Here is a 19,743-nt window from a genome sequence, read left to right as displayed (position 1 = left end):
ACTTATCAATATTGCATTGAATAGTTTCACCTTAATATGGTACTAATTCTTTTAGTTGTCTGGAATATTTGTATTATCAAGACAAAAGTCTATGTGGAATCTACTTTATAATTATATGAAATAAATTAAATCTGTTTTACTAAAATATATTGATCAATTCATAAAATAAGAAGTCATTATATTCATAACTTCCTACAATGACCCCGACCTCATAGCCAAGATAAAATCATGCACAGTAGCCAGTAACATTCTTAATAATGTTTGTTAATTTACATTTAAACTATATACATATATATATACATACACATTTAAAAGATGCTGAAACCACAATAAATAAATAAATAAGCCAAAAATCACTTTATTTATCATTTAGCTTAAGTTTATAATAGTTTCAAAAGTCTTGCAGCTTAACTCAATCTATTTTACTGTGTTTATATCGGTTTTGCAGAATTTCACTGATTTTCTTCCACACACTCTAAAAAATATTGTTTCGAAGTTGTAAATAAGGGAGCGTTTACACAACATCGTTTAAAAAAAAAAACGGAAAAATTTGGCCATTCATTTACATGACAATGGCGTTTTGTGGGCCTGAAAACACAAACTTTTGAAAACAGGTTTCAAAATGCAAGTTTTTAAAAATGATATCGTTATCGTCTCCATGTAAACTACAAAAACGTGAATTTGTGAACACAGGGACGTCATGCGCATGCGTATTACGTGTTCAGTCTATAGGCGCGTAGTGTTTCATTACAAAGTGACATCGCCAACTACTGGCCTGGCATGAATAATACAGCGTTTTTAGTCGTTTTCGCGTGTCCGTGTGAACGGGGATCGTTTTGACATTGTTGTCGTCTGTACACGAAAAACGCAAAGAAAAAACATTTCCTTTTTTCGTGTAAACGTACCCTAAAACAGATTATTTGGAGAACGTTTAACAAGAAAGTACTATTTCAGTCTTTCTATTCACAATTCCATATTTAATTCAATGTGTCTCTTGCCATTTCTTTGTAATTTTTTGTAACAAATCTACTAACAATTTCTGAGTAAAAATCCTACATCATTGTTTTTTCAGTGCAGAAAATGAAAAAGTGTGCAAGATCCAAGTGGGCCTAAACATTTAATCTACAAACCTCAACGATCCAATTACTAGAAATCGTTTTGTAGGATATGAAGCTTAGTCTTCAAGTCCCAACTGAAATACAAGTTCAGAGAGTTTGGCAATGCAATGTAGAACATGCGAGTCCTGCAGCGCTGAGTGGGCTATACCGTCAACTACATGAGACGCAGACGCAGTGGCCCACAGGCAGAAGCTCACCCCACTGAAGGAGTCAGCATGTATCGGCAGGATCAGCTCGCTGACTTCAGGGGGAAAAGAGGAAGAAACTGGCTAGAAGTGATAAATCACCTCCACTCCTCTCTTTGGATGTGACATGGATCTTAATCGAAAGGTAAAGACATCAAAAAAATGGGGAAATTCAGTTTCCCCAGTACAAATGACGGCTGGCTCCATCTATCTTGAGGCTACGACAGATGGCTTATCACCGGTATTGATCCAGTGAAACAAAGCACAAAGGTGCAGGGCATCATTTTGCAGAGGACACCCCTAAAATCGGGAAAAGCCTTGTTGAATGTTAACAGACACAGATAAGAGAGATTAGGTTACTTTTCAAACACGCAGCCCTCACTCCGTCATGTTTGCTGTGCAAACTGGAGTTGTTTTAGGCTAGAATGGCTCTTGTTTTGACTAGAATGTTAACTTGCTTTTATCAGGTGCATATCTGGGACTTGTGTGTGTCCCCAAGTACTTGGATAAATAATTAAAAAGTCGATAAGGAAAACACCTGTTCAAGGAGTGAAAGATAACAGTGTCTGAATAGTGTTCCATTTGTGAGGTAAACTAAAAAAAAAAGTGAGTCGTGCGGTAACAGTAAAAGTAACAGGTTTTATTTTAGTCCAAAATATTACTTTAGGTTAAACCAACAAAAGTCATTTTTAGAGGGTCAGATCAGGTAGAAAATTATACCCTGTCTCAAGTATGAAAAAAGTGCTTTTTCGCTTTGCATTTAAGAGTGGAGTATGGTACATTTAAATTATGGAAGACTAGAAATGTCACTTAACACCTTTAGAAATCAAGTAACAAAAAACTTTCAAATTTGGTAAAACTATATATATATATATATATATATATATATTTTTTTTTTACATTTTGTGAGGACAGTGTGAGTGGTGCTTGCCCATGCAAAACTCACCACCATGATTCTAGGGCTCAGTGGGTGGTTGCTAGGGCACTTCTATGCATTTGTTTTGACTGGGTTATAACATGTTGCTATGCGGTTACTAGGGTGTTCTGGGAGTCAAAAGAGCCCATCCCCAAGTCTCTATGATATTTTGGTCCCTAGATATGCCTAGTGTTCCTTGGGTTATTTATGTATGTGCCCCAGTTTCATTGTATGCCAGGACAAAATGACAAGTATGATTAGTTAAAAGTAAAATCTATGTTTACTAGGCTTAGTGGTGTAAATAAAACCCTAACCTTAAAGGCCTTTAACACTTAACTTTAGTTCACCCCTCCAAAAAAACAACAACCCTGATGTGGTTTCAAACCAACAATACACGTTCCAAAGTGTCCCTTCTAAAGTAAATCTGTTCATCATATAGCCTAAAACAATCATATCTCTTCACAAGACTTGTATTAAACCACTCGATTCATATGGGTTCATTCTACAAACAATTTATGACCTTTTGGGATATTCTAAATTTTGGTTACCTGAACTTTCAATGAAGGGACAGAAACCTCTTAGGTTTCATTAAAAACATCTTCATTTGTGTTTCGAAGAGGAACCAAAGTTTTGTTTTATGGGTTTGGAACGACATGAGGGTGAGCAAATGATGACAGAATTTTCATTTTTGGATGAACTAACCCTTTAAGTTTGACCAATAGCAAACAGACACACATTTAAACTGATATATCTTAACATAGCAAATACTAGAAGGAAAATCCATAATTTAACTAAATTATTTCTGTCTAAGCTGGCTTCTTCTAAGACTCAAATATCGCATAATCGAAAAACATTTGTTACCTTCCTGAGGATGGTTGAATTTGAAATTGAGACACCTGATTAAATTCACTCATAGACCAGAGTAGCCGTTACAATCTAGCTAAGAGCTCTGTCACATGTTTTCCCTTTAGGGCCGTTTCCTTTCCCCTGGGCGGGAGGTGAAGAGGTCACACAACCAGTGTTAATGGTTACCTAACATCTGACATGTGGGTATGTCCAAGGAATAAAATGCATTAGTTTATTAGACAAGGGAGAAAGAGATCTGTGTGGAATTTGAGGGGGTAAAAGAGGGCGGGAACTGCAATGGCAATGGAAACCGATGTGTCTTTGTCATGAATGAGTGAGCATGGCATGAATTCGGCTCATTACGACCCCAACAATGACCATGAGCATGCATATTCAGAAGAGGGCCGGCAATCAGACCAACAAAGACACGGTCGTAAAGCCACAGAACACTGACAAGAGAGCCGTATTCTGTGAGATGTATTTGAATTGCAAGTTGCAAATTAACAGGAAGGCCGTTGTGTGGGAGGAAGAGAGAGATAGAAAAGGAGGACAGAAACAGGGAAGGAAGAGTGTGAGATTTGAGAAGCTGATGCCATTTGAAGAGGCTGGCTGTACATATGAGCATGGTATAATATAACACCGCCACAGATATGATCATAATAAAGCACTGTAATAACACACTAACGAGCCATGCTATTCGCGTGTCGGTCAAAAATGACAGAATTTATTTATTTATTTATTTAAAATTTTCTGGTAAAAAATGACCAAAGAGCACCAGAGTATTAAATCAGTTAAATTACATTCATTTTAAATCCATTCAGCACCAGTCATTTACAAATATATATTGGCCAGGTCGATTAAACAGCTTATATTTGGTCTTTTTATATTATTGGCATTGACCAAAACTGTAATAAATTACCCAGACAATGAAAAGATTTCAGTGATCTGTCAGTGAGTAGTAATTCATGATATTTAGTTCCATTTCTCCAAAAGTGCACAGCCATCACATACTTAGAGGCACCTAATTCAACAATAATAATGTGTTCCTCATCTCAAACATTTCATAACAGAACATTAAACGGGATCTCGATATAACAGTGAACCGAGTGAACTGAGAACTCATTCTCACACAAACGGTCTTTGCCTTCTTCAACATTTCTAACAAACACCTCATAAGCAGAAGAACAGGATTGTAATTCAGCCTGCAGCAAACACACACTGAAAACATGCAGCTAATCGGAGCAGCAGCTCCATCATTGACTTAAACCCAATATATTTAAGTGACATAATACATATTAGTTTGTCTGTATCAAATTAGTTTTTTCTTACCTTTCTACGCTGGAAAATCTCAAATTTAAAGAGTCATTACAGGCAAAAACAGTTAATGCAAAAGATACAAAGGGAAGTTAACTGACCTGTGACAGAAACTTTCATGGTGGCCTCCAGAGGTCTGTTGTTATCCAGATCTTTGCTGAGTTTTAGCTCTCCAGTATCCGAGTTTAGGATCAGCAAACTCAGCTCATTTCCTTCAATGAAGCTATACTTGAGTTTATCTGACACATCTGGGTCGTGAGCTGGTACCTTTCCTATAATCCCAGACGGAAAGCTATTGGATTTGTTGGTGACGTAGTTATTGAAGATAATCTCAAAATTCTGCAGGACCGGATCGTTGTCATTGACATCAACCACACGGATGTGGACGATTGCACTGCTGACCAGAGGTGCAGACGTGGCCTGCACTTGTATGACATACTCCCGTTTGGTCTCGTAGTCCAAATCCATAAGCACTTTTAAGTCTCCAGTCAGCATATCCAAGTCAAAGACCTCAGGGTTATTTCCTGACAGAATTTGGTACAATATCTGAGCATTGGTGCCTTCGTCGGGGTCCATGGCGGTGATCCGGGCAACCACTGAATCAACAGGGCTGTTTTCTTTGACGTCGATGAACAGTTCATTCTTCTCAAAAACAGGAGCATTGTCATTGGTGTCCAACACAGAAATCTGGATCTCCACAGCTGCTTTGAGAGGAGGAATACCTTTATCTACAGCAAGGGCCTTCAGGTTATAGACCGGAATGTTCTCTCTGTCCAGCTTCCGGTTGATTCGGATAATTCCAGAGTACTGCTCAATCATGAAGTCTCCTTCCCCATCGTCGCCTCCTTGAAAGGTGTAGATCACACGTCCGTTAGGCCCCGAGTCCCTGTCGGAAGCAGATATCTGGAGCACGCTGGTCATCAGAGGAGCATCTTCCAACACGGAACCCTGGTATTTGTCCCTCCCAAACTGTGGAGTGTTATCATTGGCGTCAAGAACGATAATTTCCACATACGTGATATCAGACTTCTGTGGGATTCCATTGTCACGGGCAATGATAGCTAGTGTGTAGGAGGCTTGATCTTCATAGTCGATCTCCATCTGTGTGGTGATTGCACCTGTGTCCGGATCAATCTTAAACTGTGGGAGGTTGTCCTCCATGATGTAGGTAATACGTGCATTCTCACCCGTGTCCTCATCCGTTGCACTGATTACCACAACAGTTGATCCAATGGGTTGGTCCTCCCTGAAGGTCTGATGGTAGCTGGCACTCTGGAACACGGGTCTGTGAGTGTTAGCATCAGTTACGTTGATGAACACCTGTACGTTGTCAAAGCGTGTACCGTCAGAGGCGGTGACAGTCAGAACGTACTGCCGTTCCTTTTTGTAATCTAACGGCAACGCCAATGTGATAAGACCACCTCCGCTTTGACTAGTGATGGCAAACCGGTTCCGCGTGTTACCACTGGAGATCTGATAGGTGACCACACTGTTTACATCACGGTCCAGAGCTGTGACAGTTAACACACTGGACCCTACAACCGCATCTTCATTGATTTTCAGCGAGTACTCCTTCTCAGTGAACGTAGGGATGTTGTCGTTCACATCTAGGACGGTGATGCTAACGCTTGCTGAGGACGACATCACCGGAACTCCATTGTCTCTGGCTTCCACTCCGAAGGTGTAATACTCAGTGGTTTCCCTGTCCAGTTCAGTACTGACTGTTACCCATCCAGTGCTGTTATTGATGGTGAAGGGGAAACCTGGAGTGGTGTCTGTGAGGCGGTAATCCAAACGGGCGTTTTCGCCAGAATCAGAATCAATGGCCTGAATGTGAATCACAGAATATCCAATGGGCACGTTCTCTAAAACGGTGGCTTGGAAAGGAGTGCTTACAAACATGGGAGCATTGTCGTTCACATCCACAACTTGGACAACAACAATGCCGGTGCCGTTAATGAGAGGAGGCCTGCCTCCATCCTGTGCCTTTATGCGTAAATTATACTCTCTGATAATTTCGTAGTCCAGGGGGTTGATGACATCAATGGCTCCGGTTGGGGTGTGAATGAAGAACTGACCTTTTACGTTGCCGCTGATTATACTGTAATGAACCTTACCGTTATTGCCCTCGTCTCGGTCAGAGGCTTCAACCTGGGCCACTTTAGTGTTAATTGCCACATTTTCCGGCACCTGAACTACATATCTCTTCTCACTAAACTGAGGGTAATTGTCATTTTCATCTTCAACTGTGATGTACACTGTCGCAGTAGCACTGCGGGGTCCAGGGTCCTTTCCTTGGTCATTGGCCTCTACTATCAGTTGATACTGGGCCATGGTTTCTCTGTCTGGACGCAACCGAATCTTAACCAGTCCATTCCGGGAATCAATTTCAAACCCGGAATTAACACCTTCGCCATTCACAATTTTATATATCATGTTTGCATTGGATGGGGCATCTCCATCTGTCGCCCTTACCGTAATCACCTCAAAACCGACTTCCACATTTTCTCTTATGCTAACCCTATATTCATTCTGCTCAAAAACGGGTCCATGGTCGTTCGTGTCACTTACTGTAACGGTCAGGTATGCCGTGGCTGTGCGTCGCGGCGTGCCATTATCAGTAGCTGTGACTTTAAAAACGTGTGTGTCTTTAACTTCTCTATCTAAGGGCTGGACAGTCTCGATGCTGCCGGTTTGAGGGTCTATCCGAAAGAAGTCCTTAGAACGGCTGTCGAATAATGCTTCCATGCCATACTCGATCTTTCCCGCGTCTCCAGGGTCGCTGTCAGTCGCTTTGAGGGCAATGACGCGCGTCCCCGCAGGCTCGTTCTCGGGCACTGAAACCTGGTAGTTCGGTAACTGAAACTGAGGCGCTGAATTCACTGCTCGCTTAATTCTCGGTTTCCATTGATTTGATACGTCTTGCATAGAATTTAATGAAGTTTGGATTGAGGCGAATCGTAATGTAAGGCACAAAGAGAAGGGCTCACCGTTTGAATCGAGAAACGAACAGCGAATAGTGTTTTTAAAGCGTCTCAAGTCCGTCTCCAAACAGTACGCGTCCTTCACAAGTAAAGTCCCGTTACGCAAAAACACATTCAGGTGGTCTGAGGTGCAATCAGAAGCAAAAACGCCAGAGTGTCTTGTGAAGACAGGTAAATAGTCCTTAAAACTAAGGAGTAAATCACCTGGAGAAAAGCAGGAAGTTAGTCCCAAGTTATAAATGCAGTCCACGTTAATATCAGGCTTACTCACTCTCTTCCTTTTATATTTGAACACGCAATTGCGTCCGTGTACAAATACATTAAAATGTGCGTTAACCAGTCCTTCAGTTGTTAATGATGTCATTTTAAAATAAAGAGGCAGCGCGCTCTGATGGGCGCGCGCACAGTCCACCTCTCCATTTAAACGCACTACTCCATCTCTCCAATCCACTTTAATAAAGTTCCCAATGTACTTGGAAGTTAAAGTCCTGTCTATTTTATAAGTCCAACCTGGTCCAAGTGACAAATTGGCAAGAACAGCTCCAGAATGTAAAGTCTCCGAGAGGTGCAAGTCAAAACATCCCATGAGAGGAGCGCAGAGGAGAAGGTGAACCCATAATAACCAACGCATTACTAAATCCATGGTGTAAAACTCCACAAAACTTGCAGAAAAAACACGTCAGCTCTCCTTCTGCCGGCACGTCGACCTTCTTTTATCCTTCATTGTAGCTTTTTAACAGCAGAAAACACAGTTTGTCAGGCTGGTATCCATGGAGCCAAGTGACATTATCCACGTTAAGTTTTAAATGAGAACAAAATGGCTCCGTGCGTGCGCGTCTCTCCCCCCGCACACACACACACACACACAGTCATTAACATAAACCTGCACTGCACCTCCTCTCAGGACTAAAGAATAACTCTCATGGAAATTCAACTATTGTTATTCACCGCTGCATATTCCTTGGTTCTTTTGCGACTTTTCTTAAGCGAGCGACGCGGCGCGTCAAGCTAGAACTCTTCTATTATAGCCTAATAAATTAAGTTTCGCGATTTAAACAGTTTCATGCGACTGTCTGCATGTTGTGGACGCGAATGCTTTCCTTATAAATAAACGCCGTTTACAGTGTAATTTATAGTTTGTATTTTAGTTTTTTACGTCGCTCGCTTGTAGTTTAGACTAGGCTACGAGACAACGTTTTCTGCTTTCTAAGTGACATGAATTCACACCACGTGTTTAAATCACTCAGTTGACAAGCGGCTGTAAAGTAATAAAGAGTTATCAATGCTGGATTCTCTATGTTATTTGCTATGAGTAGAGTAAAACGAAATTATTTATCCGTAAACTAGGCTATTACAAAAACACCATGGTAGTCATTGTTTTCGCCGGTATGCTACAATACAGTTATTATTGGCTAATTAAACAGTGGTGATATTACATGTAAAAACCCTCACAAGCCTTACACATGAGACCTTAGAAAAAGATTTAGAATTTCGTTTTTAAACATTAAAATAAGTTTTAGCGCAAAAACAAAACAAAAAACGGTAATGATGTTTTTGACATTTACACACACACACACGCGCACACACACACACACACACACACACACACACACACACACACACACACACACACACACACACACACACACACACACACACACACACACACACACACACACACATATATATATATATATATATATACACAGTATATATATATATATATACAGTATATATATATATATATATATATATAGGACCCAGTTATAAAAAACAATCCACTTATTTTTGTCATTCAAAACTTCGTTTCCCCACACATACTGCAATACAGATTTGCAAATGTTCTATGGCAGATATTAGAGGGTGGTTTGTTTGTATGCAATGTATTTTCACAGCCTTATATCTGATGCGATTTTATTTTATTGTGCATTTTATAGTAATATGTGTACAAATACGTTTTTTTCTTTCACCTTATTCAATTTAGTGACTCCCTTCAAATGATACAGAAAAAAGTGTATTACTTCTAAAATAAAATCACTCTGCTTTGAAAACAATTTTTTCGTAAACATTTATTTACAACAAATGCTAATTATTATAATAAAACAATACACTTAATGTCCTCTTTCACAATTTTGTTGAATTGTTATATCAGACATTTAAAAACTCCCAGAAAAGGAATCATGACCAAACCCCAAACATATGGTATTATATATATATATATACACACGCACACATACACACCTTTACATATAGATAATAATCTTTATATTATTACCAGGTCAATAATTTATTCTAGATCCTATTTTAGAACAGCAAAGTCTTAACCGATTTTATAATATATTGCAATTGTCTGCCTACGTATAGATTAAATATGTTAATTTACGTTTAATTTAGTATTATGTGTGCAGCATAATTAATTCAAATTGAGGAAGATGGTATTTGTCCAACAGCACCAGCTATAAATGATGCTCTTACGCCCTCTATTGGTAAAGTAAAATACTCGTAACAGTCGTAACCATGGCTTAATATTTGCATTAAGATTGCATAGATCAGGATGTGGTGCACAATAAAGGCACTAAAACCATTTACATTGACAAAATCTTTAAAATAAAAATAAAAAAGTAAACCGATAATCATTAATCTGTATTTATATTATACAAATAAATGACAATTTCCAAGTTAATTACAATTGAAATAAAAATGACATATTCAAAACACTATCAAAGTTTTTGTACTTTCTCCCAGCATCTTTTCACAGCACAAGCCTGTTGAGATTGTGTTACTGTCCACAAGAGATCGGAGGTGTGCTGGTTTCGTGCTGTCTCTCAGCTGACGGGCTCTGGATGTTGGTGGTTTGTGTCTTCAGGGTGGCAGTTCGTGCAGTTTTGACCTTTCTGTAGAGTGAATTTTGTGGGTCCCAGACGAATGATCTTCCCACTGCCCAAACACTCATCTCCCTTATATAGCACAGCAAACTGCAGAGCAAAGACAATGGAGTGGCAGTTCAAATAAAAAATAATCAGCACCCAATCCAAAATTCCCAAATTTCCTTTCCATGAATTTAGAACACAGTAATACAGTTCATTATTCTAACTGTGGCCTAAGCTCTGCAAAGTTTTAAACATCAAAGTGCACAAAAAATAAACGTATTTTCTCAACAAAAAAAAAAAAAGAATAGATTCTGAATTACTGAAACGAGTCGTCAGCAATTCAGTCTCATTTCCTGTTACAAACCTAAGTAACAATGAAACAAATTTGCATAATGCCAGCCTATGGTCTTGTGAACAAATTCTACTCAGACCCTCAAACACTCAGTTGTAGCTGAGGCCTGCAAGACTTTGGTTCATGTTGTTGACATGTCGAGAAGACGCTGTTTTCTGTGATGTGAATGCACTTCGCATGCATTTGAAATTGATACGGAAAAACCGACGCCATCGTTACTGTTCGCATCGAGTGCTGAGGAAGAGCTGAAATTCAGATATGGTAATGGACGTTTTGTTTCCGACACACACTGTAAGCGTTAGACCAATCACAACAGACTGGGCCATTTGGCCAGTCAAAGCAGAGAAGGTTTTCAGAAAGGCGGGGTTCAGAGAGGATGAATCTTCGAATTAACCATTTTCAGAATCTTTGAGAAATTACGTTTAAGTGTAATGTATATTATGAGAAAATATGTTTTTTGACCCTTAGGTGCATGTAAACCTATTGTAGGAAACATTCCAAACAAAATTAGGAACCTTGAAAATAGCATAATAGGCGCACTTTAAAGTGTTTTTTTTTTTAAATCTAGTGTAAAAGCAAAACCAAAAGTAAATGATTTATACTGACACGTCAGGAAATTTAAAGGGTAACTAAACTTTTTTTAGTTAATGATCTGTAAGAATGGGGCTTTATTAGTGCTGTTCATTGATTCGATTAACTTTTTTGACATTTGGGTATAAAGTGTTTTAATTCTACAATATATGGTGTGAGTGCTGCCCTCTTCAGGTTGAACGGTGGCTACTGCAGTTGAATTTTCCTATTGGATGTTTGCAGTAATGCGTGACGCAAGCGGTACTATGTGACGTAAGCAGTTTCCAGCTCACCATGCCCTTGGTACGAGCTACCACGCCCTTGGCGGTATAAAAACCATCTTGTTTCGTCAAAACCACTGTAGCGAGTCAGGAGTTGGAATTGCGAGTATTGAAAACGATCAGGGTAGAGTAGAAATGGGCTTCTCCACACAGCTCGCGCTGAAAAGCGACGCAGTGCCAAACGCTGCTCCTCCTGCATGGACTCCACCACCGCAGCGGCGTCTTGATGTGAGTGATCACCGCTCTCGGTTCGTCCCTCTATCTCCGCTGGGGTCTGCCCACTTTTACAGCATTTTTCAAATATTGCCACTGGGTGGAGTCAGGCTCTGACCAGGGGTTTAGTTACCCTTTAAAATTAATTCTGCCACGGTGTAGATATTTCTGGATTACCTGCCCAGGTGTCATTGCTCTCAATGGCTCTTTCATCATTACCCACACCGACCCATCAAGATTCAAAGTTACGGTGCATGGAGCTGAAATAAACAAGATGTTTATATTAGCACTGTTTTTGTCTTATTGTAAAAAAACATGGAAAATTGTTTTTGTAAAAAAAGAAAATAGAAATATTAGATACATTTTAAACTTAAAATAAAATAAAAAATTCTTTGGCATCTTCATGAAATTAAAGCATTTGTAAGTTGAAGTGCTACAATCACTAAAACTGAATTTAAAAAGAATAAATAAATAAGTCCAAATAAATGAAAGCTAAATAGAAATAAAAAGCAAATAATATTGACCAAAGGACATAAAAAATGACTAAAACTTAAACTAAAATGAAAATAAAAGATAAAAAATATGAATAAATAGTATAAATAATACTAAAATAACACTTCTGTAGACAAAACGGAGAAAAATATTGGCTGCTGGTTGTTGTAGCGTGGTGGCACTTACATAACTATATCAACTGACCCATTTTCTAATAATTCTGGGTAAAAAAAAAAAAGGAGACTCACTCAAAGGCATCCGGTTGTTGAAACGGAAGTGACATTCCATCATCTGAGTGTGGACAAGTTCAACGGGCGGCTCTTCGGCGATCCAATGGAAGCGGTCTGTCTGTAATGTGTCTCGTAGCAGCGCTGGGTGGTTAGTGGTTGGACCCTGCAAGAGTCGCCATATTTTACAAAGCAATCGACCTGAAAAGTCATATTTGGTCCTTTTTTAGCAAAATATTTTTAGCAAAATAAATGTACATGAACTATGTACTATTAAGTATCCAAATTGTGTAACTTACCACAAATACATCACCGGTAGTGATATCTTTATCAACTACAAACCAAGGGTCTTCTTGCCCTCCTATTCTCGCCCTCTGACCCAGTGTTAATGTGAACCAGCCTGTGAAATATAGTATTGTGTGCATCAGTCATGCAATATCACAGACACCTGTAGCAGAACATCGACAAACTAGATGAGTAAGGTTTGATGACAAATGTTGATGTTGGCATGACGAAGCCTTGTCTTAAAGTTTGAAATAACTTTGAAAAGCTTGAAATTTGATTTGACTCAAAGTAGTAAATCAAAAGTTATTAACATGTTCTGGCACATTTCTAACATGTTTAGCAAGTTGCTAACATGTCTTAGCATTATTTAGGATGTTGCAGGCATATTGGATGGCAACATGAATTAATGAATGAATGCTGGCATGCTTTACCGTGTTCCTAACATGATTTAGCACGTTGCTAGCATAATTTACCACATTGCTAGCATGATTGTCACATTGCTAGCATGATGTAACATGTTCCTAACATGATGTAACATGTTCCTAATATGATTTAACACATTGCTAACATGTTGCCAGCATAATTCACCACATTGCTAGCATAATTCACCACGTTGCTAGCATCATTTACCACGTTGCCAGCATCATTTACCACGTTGCTAACATGATTTAGCATGTTGCAAGCATGATTATCACATTGCTAGCATGATGTAACATGTTCCTAACATGTTTTAACACACTACTAACATGTTTCTAGAATGATTTAGCACAATAAAAGTCAATGGGAATTTGGGAATGCTCCGAAGTCCAATACAGGAATTCCCAAAGTCGGGATCAATTAGAAAAGATATAGCAACCCGAGTCATAAAAGTCTGATAGGTTTGTCCCACTTTTGGTGGTTTTAGCTTTAAAGCTCTAGGAAGATATACTGTTAAAAACTTATTCTCAGAAAAAAAGAAGCTTAAATAGTAGATCAGTATTTTGGATTGTCAAGCCAACATAATTAATATTCACCTTTATGCTGCCCCATGATCTTCCCATCTTCAATGGAAACAAAGTTTCCTGGTTTGGGCTCCAAGTACTGTAATAAATGTGACATGTGGAAAAAGTACAATATTAGGTAACTGTAGTGTATATATATATGCAAAATAAAGTCTGAAACTGCAGAGATTTCAACAAACCATCAGTGAAAGGAGGGTTTTAATTTGTGGAAAATATTGTTCATAAATCTTAGAAGGTCAAGATTGGTTTAATTTCGAGAGATTTACCCTTTTACCAAAATTTGTATACAGTTTAAATGTCAGATATTTGTGCAATAAACATAAATGCTCAATAAAATTACTAAGAAAAGACAAACAAAATATATAACAGGGTTATACTATGTCAGAATAGGTAACAGGGTTGTAAATTGCTTTTAAAAACAAGAGGCCATCAATAAATTCCTTATACGTACAGTTTTAAGCTGCATCAAAGAACGTACCTCAAGAATAAAGTTCTCAAAATCTCTTTCTCCAATGAAACAGATTCCCATGCTCTTCCGGGGGGAAAAAAGGAGATTCAATTAATTGCATTTACAATTACATGTAGTCATTTAGCAGACATTTTTGTATCAATTAATCATTAATCCAGTGGATAATATTACATGTATTTTACTGAACACTAATGAATATCAAGTCTCCAGTAACAGAGATCCTAGATCTTGTATGAGTGACTTGAAAGAGGGATTTATTCATTACAGTACCTCTTTTTTCTTTAGAACATGCTGGAAGCTGGCCTCAGCAGCGATCTTCTTCACAAAGTCTTTGGTCAGACCAGCTAAGGGGAATAGTGTGTGCCGCAAAGCATCCTGGGAGATCTGACTGAGGAAGAACGTCTGGTCTTTCACGCGATCAGCTCCCTGATAGAGCCGCGCAGCTAATAAGATTCAGAAGGAGATTAAAGATCAATTCTGAAACAAATCACACATACAACTGACATGAACAAATAAAACATTTTTTTTTTTATGTCAATAAATATCACTGTCCATACCTCACTCTAAAAATCAAAAGAAAATGATGAGAATTAATATTTTGCATAAAGAAAAGCCTATTTCTTTTTCCATTGTGATATTATTTTCCCATTACTGTAATGATTTTTTTTATTTTTATATATTTATATTAATTGTAAGTGTAAGTATACACAAGTATACAATTTTAAGTATACATCATGGTAGTATTTTATTTTACTGCAATTAAATTAAAGTATATTTTTTACTAGTGTCTGGAAAGGATGGTTTTCATTACTTTATTTTGATTCGATGCTGAAAAAAAAATCGGATTTCTTTCCCTGTGCTCTACATCATATCAGACATCCGATGTTACACTTACGTTTTCTAATTTCAAAGCGGTCTCTGAAGAGGGTTCTGGGAGGTGGAACGTGCTTCTGTTGAAAAACCTCCTCATCTTCCTGGGATGTCCGGGCATAGTGTCCCGTTGCTATGGCATCAGCACCTGTTGTCAAATAAGACTAAATATGACAGACACCAAAGTTCCACGAATAACAAAGACTGGTGTCATTACATTTTTAGCAAAAAAGCACACATCATCATACACACACACACACACAAGCGCGCGCGCACATACATATATATATATATATATATATATATGTATATGGCTGTGAAATGATTAATCACATCCAAAATAAAAGTTTGTATATAATTATTATATATAAATATTTATATTTAAATACATTTTTCTTAAATGTATACATGCATGTGTGTGTATTTACACACACATATATTATGTAAACACAAACTTTTATTTTGGATGCGATTAATCATGATTAATCGTTTCACAGCCTTAATATATATATATATAATTAATCAATATATATATATATCAATATAAATATATCAATATAATCAATATATATTAGGGCTGTGAAACAATTAATCATGATTAATCGTTTCACAGCCTTAATATATATATATATAATTAATCAATATATATATATATCAATATAAATATATCAATATAATCAATATATATTAGGGCTGTGAAACAATTAATCATGATTAATCGCATCCAAAATAAAAGTTTGTGTTTACATAATATATGTGTGTGTACTATGTATAATTATTTTGTATAATTTAAACAATACTATGTATGATATATATATATATATATATATACACTGCTCAAAAAAATTAAAGGAACACTTTGAAAACACATCAGATCTCAATGGGGAAAAATATCATGCTGGATATCTATACTAATATGGACTGGGTAATGTGTTATGAACGAAAGGATGCCACATCGTTTGATGGAAATGAAAATTATCAACCTACAGAGGATTGAATTCAAAGACACCCCGGAAATCTAAGTGAAAAAATGATGCTGCAGGCTTGTCAATTTTGCTGAAATTTCATTGCAGCAACTCAAAATGGTACTCAGTAGTTTGTACGGCCCCCACGTGCTTGTATGCATGCCTGACATCGTCGGGGCATACTCCTAATGAGACGACGGATGGTGTCCTGGGGTATTTCCTCCCAGATCTGGACCAGCGCATCACTGAGCTCCTGGACAGTCTGAGGTGCAACCAGGTGATGTCAGATGGACCGAAACACAATGTCCCAGAGGTGTTCTATTGGATGTAGGTTAGGTGAGCGTGGTGGCCCTTCAATGGTATCATTCCTTCATCCTCCAGGAACTGCCTGCATGCTCTCGCCACATGAGGCCGGGCATTGTTGTGCACCAGGAGGAACCCAGGATCCACTGCACCAGCATAGGGTCTGACAATGGATCCAAGGATTTCATCCCAATACCTAATGGCAGTCAGGGTGCCATTGTCTAGCCTGCAGAGGTCTGTGCGTCCCTCCATGGATATGCATCCCCAGACCATCACTGACCCACCACCAAACCGGTCATGCTGAACGATGTTACAGGCAGCATAACATTCTCCACGGCTTCTCCAGACCCTTTCCTGTCTGTCACGTGCTCAGGGTGAACCTGCTCTCATTTGTGAAAACCACAGGTCACCAGTGGCGGACCTGCCAATTCTGGTGTTCAATGGGAAATGCCAATCGAGCTCCCTGGTGCTGGGCAGTGAGCACAGGGCCCACTAGAGGACGTCGGGCCCTCAGGCCACCCTCATGAAGTCTGTTTCTGATTGTTTGGTCAGAGACATTCACACCAGTGGCCTGCTGGAGGTCATTTTGTAGGGCTCTGGCAGTGCTCATCATGTTCCTCCTCGCAAAAGGAGCAGATACCGGTCCTGCTGATGGGTTAAGGACCTTCTACGGCCCTGTCCAGCTCTCCTGGAGTAGCTGTCTGTCTTCCTGGAATCTCCTCCATGCTCTTGAGACTGTGCTGGGAGACACAGCAAACCTTCTGGCAATGGCACATATTGATGAGCCATCCTGAAGGAGCTGGACTGCCTGCGCAACCTCTGTAGGGTCCAGGTATCGCCTCATGCTACCAATAGTGACACTGACCCTAGCCAAATGCAAAACTGGTGAAAAACAGTCTGAAAAGATGAGTAGGGAAAAAATGTCAGTGGCCTCCACCTGTAAAACCATTCCTGTTTTGGGGGTTGTCTCACTGTTGCCCATCTAGTGCACCTGCTGTTAATTTCATTAACACTAAAGCAGCCGAAACTGATTACCAACCCCCTCTGTTACTTAACTGACCAGATCAATATCCCAGGAGTTTAACTGACTTGATGCTATTCTCTGATTAAAAAGTGTTCCCTTTATTTTTTTGAGCAGTGTATATATATATATATATATATATATATATAAAATGTAAACAATGACAGTCCAATTTTGTATCTCTTTTCCTAGAAAATTCTGAGACTTCAGCAATTCTTCTTAACTTACCCAAAGTATTAACTGCATACTGATAGAAGTGCTTAAACTTGATGTGTTTGTTACACATTATGTCTGGATTTGGTGTTCTGCCCTTCTCATATTCCCTGAGAAGATTACTGCAAACATAAAGAATAAAAATTAGAGAATATGAACAAATGGAGCACAACATTTTGAATTTAATGAACTTAAAACGACTGCTATATTTACCTAAATACTTCATGCCAGTATTCTTTAATATACGAGACCTGGTGGAAAGGCATATCCAGCATCTTACACACTTTATAAGCATCTTCACAGTCTCTCTCAGATGAACAGACGCCTTTCTCATCATGAGAGTCCCAGTTCTTCATGAACACACCAGTCACATGATAGCCTGATGGCAGACAAACAGATGTCATATATCCGCAAACATATGATGCTAGTTTGGAAACCAGAAAGTGTCTTTCTTGAATACTGTATAAATTGTTTTATCATTATATTATGTCTCTAAAATAAACACAGCTTGCTTTAATATTTCCTATCTAATTCAATGACAGACAAATAATAGTAACTTTCAGACATTTAAGTGTGTACTTTATTATTAACCCGAATACTTTATTATTATTGCAACAATACAATCTAACTTACAATCCAGTATTGAATATAATAAGCACAACATAATAGCACATATAAAATACAACAGAGTGTATGTTGACGCGCATAATGTGCTCCGTGAGCTGGACTGTACATTTAATTTAATACAAATGTGTAGAATTGTGTTTAATTTTTAATACACTGAAAACTTACCCATTCTTTTGAGTAGCAATGCACTGACAGAACTGTCAACCCCTCCAGACATAGCACACACAACATGTCTAATTACACCCATAACACTTATTAAGTGTATATGTGCTTAAATAAATGTAATTATACAAGTAAAGAGGAATTATGAGACATTTCACGCCTGTGCCATGAAGGTCGCCATAATTAAAGTTCTTTTCAAAATCATGACCGATCGGAAACAAAGAACAACACAAACAAAACTATAGTTCCGGGCATTGTTCCTAGTTGAACACTTTAAACCGTAACACTGCAAGTAGCGTGTGGCGTTTATAGACGGTTTCATCGCACGCACGCGCGTTGCCGGGGTTACGCATTGGCCCGAAGTTAACTTCCGGTCTGTGTTGTTTATCCGTAATAATTATGGCGCCGACTACAAACGCAGTTAAAATAAAGGTGATGAGTAGACTGAAGTTGGGCTCAGGTTGTTGTGCTGTGGGATGCAACCTGACCTCTGGAACAAATTCCTTATCGAAAATAAAAATGTTTCGGTTTCCTAAAAACGAAGGGAGACGGCGAGCATGGATCACCGCTGTGCGAAGGGAGGCTTGGCAGCCAGGCAACAATTCAAGGATCTGTAGCACTCACTTCGTTACAGGTAAGAAACTCATGATAAGCAACAGATAATAGCTAGCTGACCAGTAACAAGCCTGCAATAGTTAACGTTATGTGTTTAACTAAATTGATTACTAGCAGCTACACACGTAACGTCAGCTGTAACATTGTATACATTCATTTTACACAGTAACGTTAGCTCAATGTCTTAGTTGATACATTTTAGCTGCGCTATGATTTAAACTAGCGTTATGATACCTGATGTCTATCAAACATAAAAGCCACAATATTTTTCCATCAATGCTATAAAAATAAACTACATTATTTAACTAACAGTCACCTTTGGCTTATTTCCTGGGGACATAAATACAATAATGCATAAGCTCTTCTAATGAAGCTTTAAATGAAGTACTAAATATGGACTTTTACTACATTTTCACTGACGAATTTACTACATTATCACTGATATATTTTATCTGTAAAGCTGCTTTAAAACAATGTGCATTGTGAAATAAATTTGACTTTGATCTAATTTCATTGTACTAGAAAGGCTACTAATATTTTTTTTAATCAAGTTTTAATCAATATCATAGAAATGCACATGAAACCAGTTATGGATTATGCAAAGCATGCATGTATGATGCTTAGCAAGGTGCAATACTGTCAACACAAACTGTTTCTGTCTTTATTTTAGGTGCGCCATCAGTGGACCCATGCCATCCAGATTATGTTCCATCAGTTTTCGCTCATAAAAACACCATTGATGGTTCACAGAAGTTGGAGCGATACCAGAGGAGACAGAGGAGACCATCTGTGGTTGAGTCTATGGATTCACCTTCCTTAGAGGTCACCCACGCTGACCCTGAAG

At 38.4% G+C, this 19,743-nt stretch overlaps 2 protein-coding genes across 8 annotated transcripts in view; both read right to left on the bottom strand.

Annotated features, from left to right (window-relative positions):
- The window catches only part of celsr1a (cadherin EGF LAG seven-pass G-type receptor 1a), a 94,117-nt gene extending 85,664 nt beyond the window's left edge, over positions 1–8,453 (bottom strand). For 3 of the 7 annotated variants that reach the window (XM_082167366.1, XM_082167369.1, XM_082167370.1), the window contains exon 1: positions 4,481–8,446. In XM_082167366.1, the coding sequence (XP_082023492.1) occupies positions 4,481–8,006 (3,526 nt within the window). In that variant the 5' untranslated portion in view covers positions 8,007–8,446. Of the gene's footprint in view, positions 1–4,480 lie in introns of all 7 variants that reach the window. The other 4 variants (XM_082167365.1, XM_082167368.1, XM_082167367.1 and 1 more) reach the window with 3 other exon arrangements.
- A 1,542-nt stretch (positions 8,454–9,995) lies between these two features.
- On the bottom strand, positions 9,996–18,498 carry trmu (tRNA 5-methylaminomethyl-2-thiouridylate methyltransferase). The gene is made up of 11 exons (XM_082168594.1): positions 18,288–18,498; positions 17,709–17,874; positions 17,511–17,617; positions 15,019–15,141; positions 14,394–14,566; positions 14,133–14,186; positions 13,667–13,733; positions 12,668–12,768; positions 12,390–12,534; positions 11,827–11,909; positions 9,996–10,338 (listed from the first exon to the last, which is right to left on the bottom strand). The coding sequence occupies exons 1-11, from the start codon at positions 18,367–18,369 to the stop codon at positions 10,189–10,191; spliced, it is 1,251 nt and encodes a 416-aa protein (XP_082024720.1). The 5' UTR covers positions 18,370–18,498; the 3' UTR covers positions 9,996–10,188.
- Positions 18,499–19,743: the final 1,245 nt, after the last annotated feature.

The sequence above is a fragment of the Leuciscus leuciscus genome (assembly GCF_965113295.1).
Source record: "Leuciscus leuciscus genome assembly, chromosome: 4".
Classification (NCBI taxonomy): Eukaryota; Metazoa; Chordata; class Actinopteri; order Cypriniformes; family Leuciscidae; genus Leuciscus; species Leuciscus leuciscus.
The sequence above is the reverse complement of the archived record's forward strand: the minus strand, read 5'-3'. Positions and strand labels throughout refer to the sequence as shown.

Bases quoted from the DNA above. Each gene is read 5' to 3' on its own strand.
- trmu (XM_082168594.1), bottom strand. From the start codon at position 18,369: ATGGGTGTAATTAGACATGTTGTGTGTGCTATGTCTGGAGGGGTTGAC. The intron at 17,618-17,708 runs GTAAATATAGCA...TTATGTTTGCAG, and splicing joins TACTGGCATGAAGTATTTAG to TAATCTTCTCAGGGAATATG. The intron at 12,769-13,666 runs GTGAATATTAAT...TATATTTCACAG, and splicing joins GATCATGGGGCAGCATAAAG to GCTGGTTCACATTAACACTG.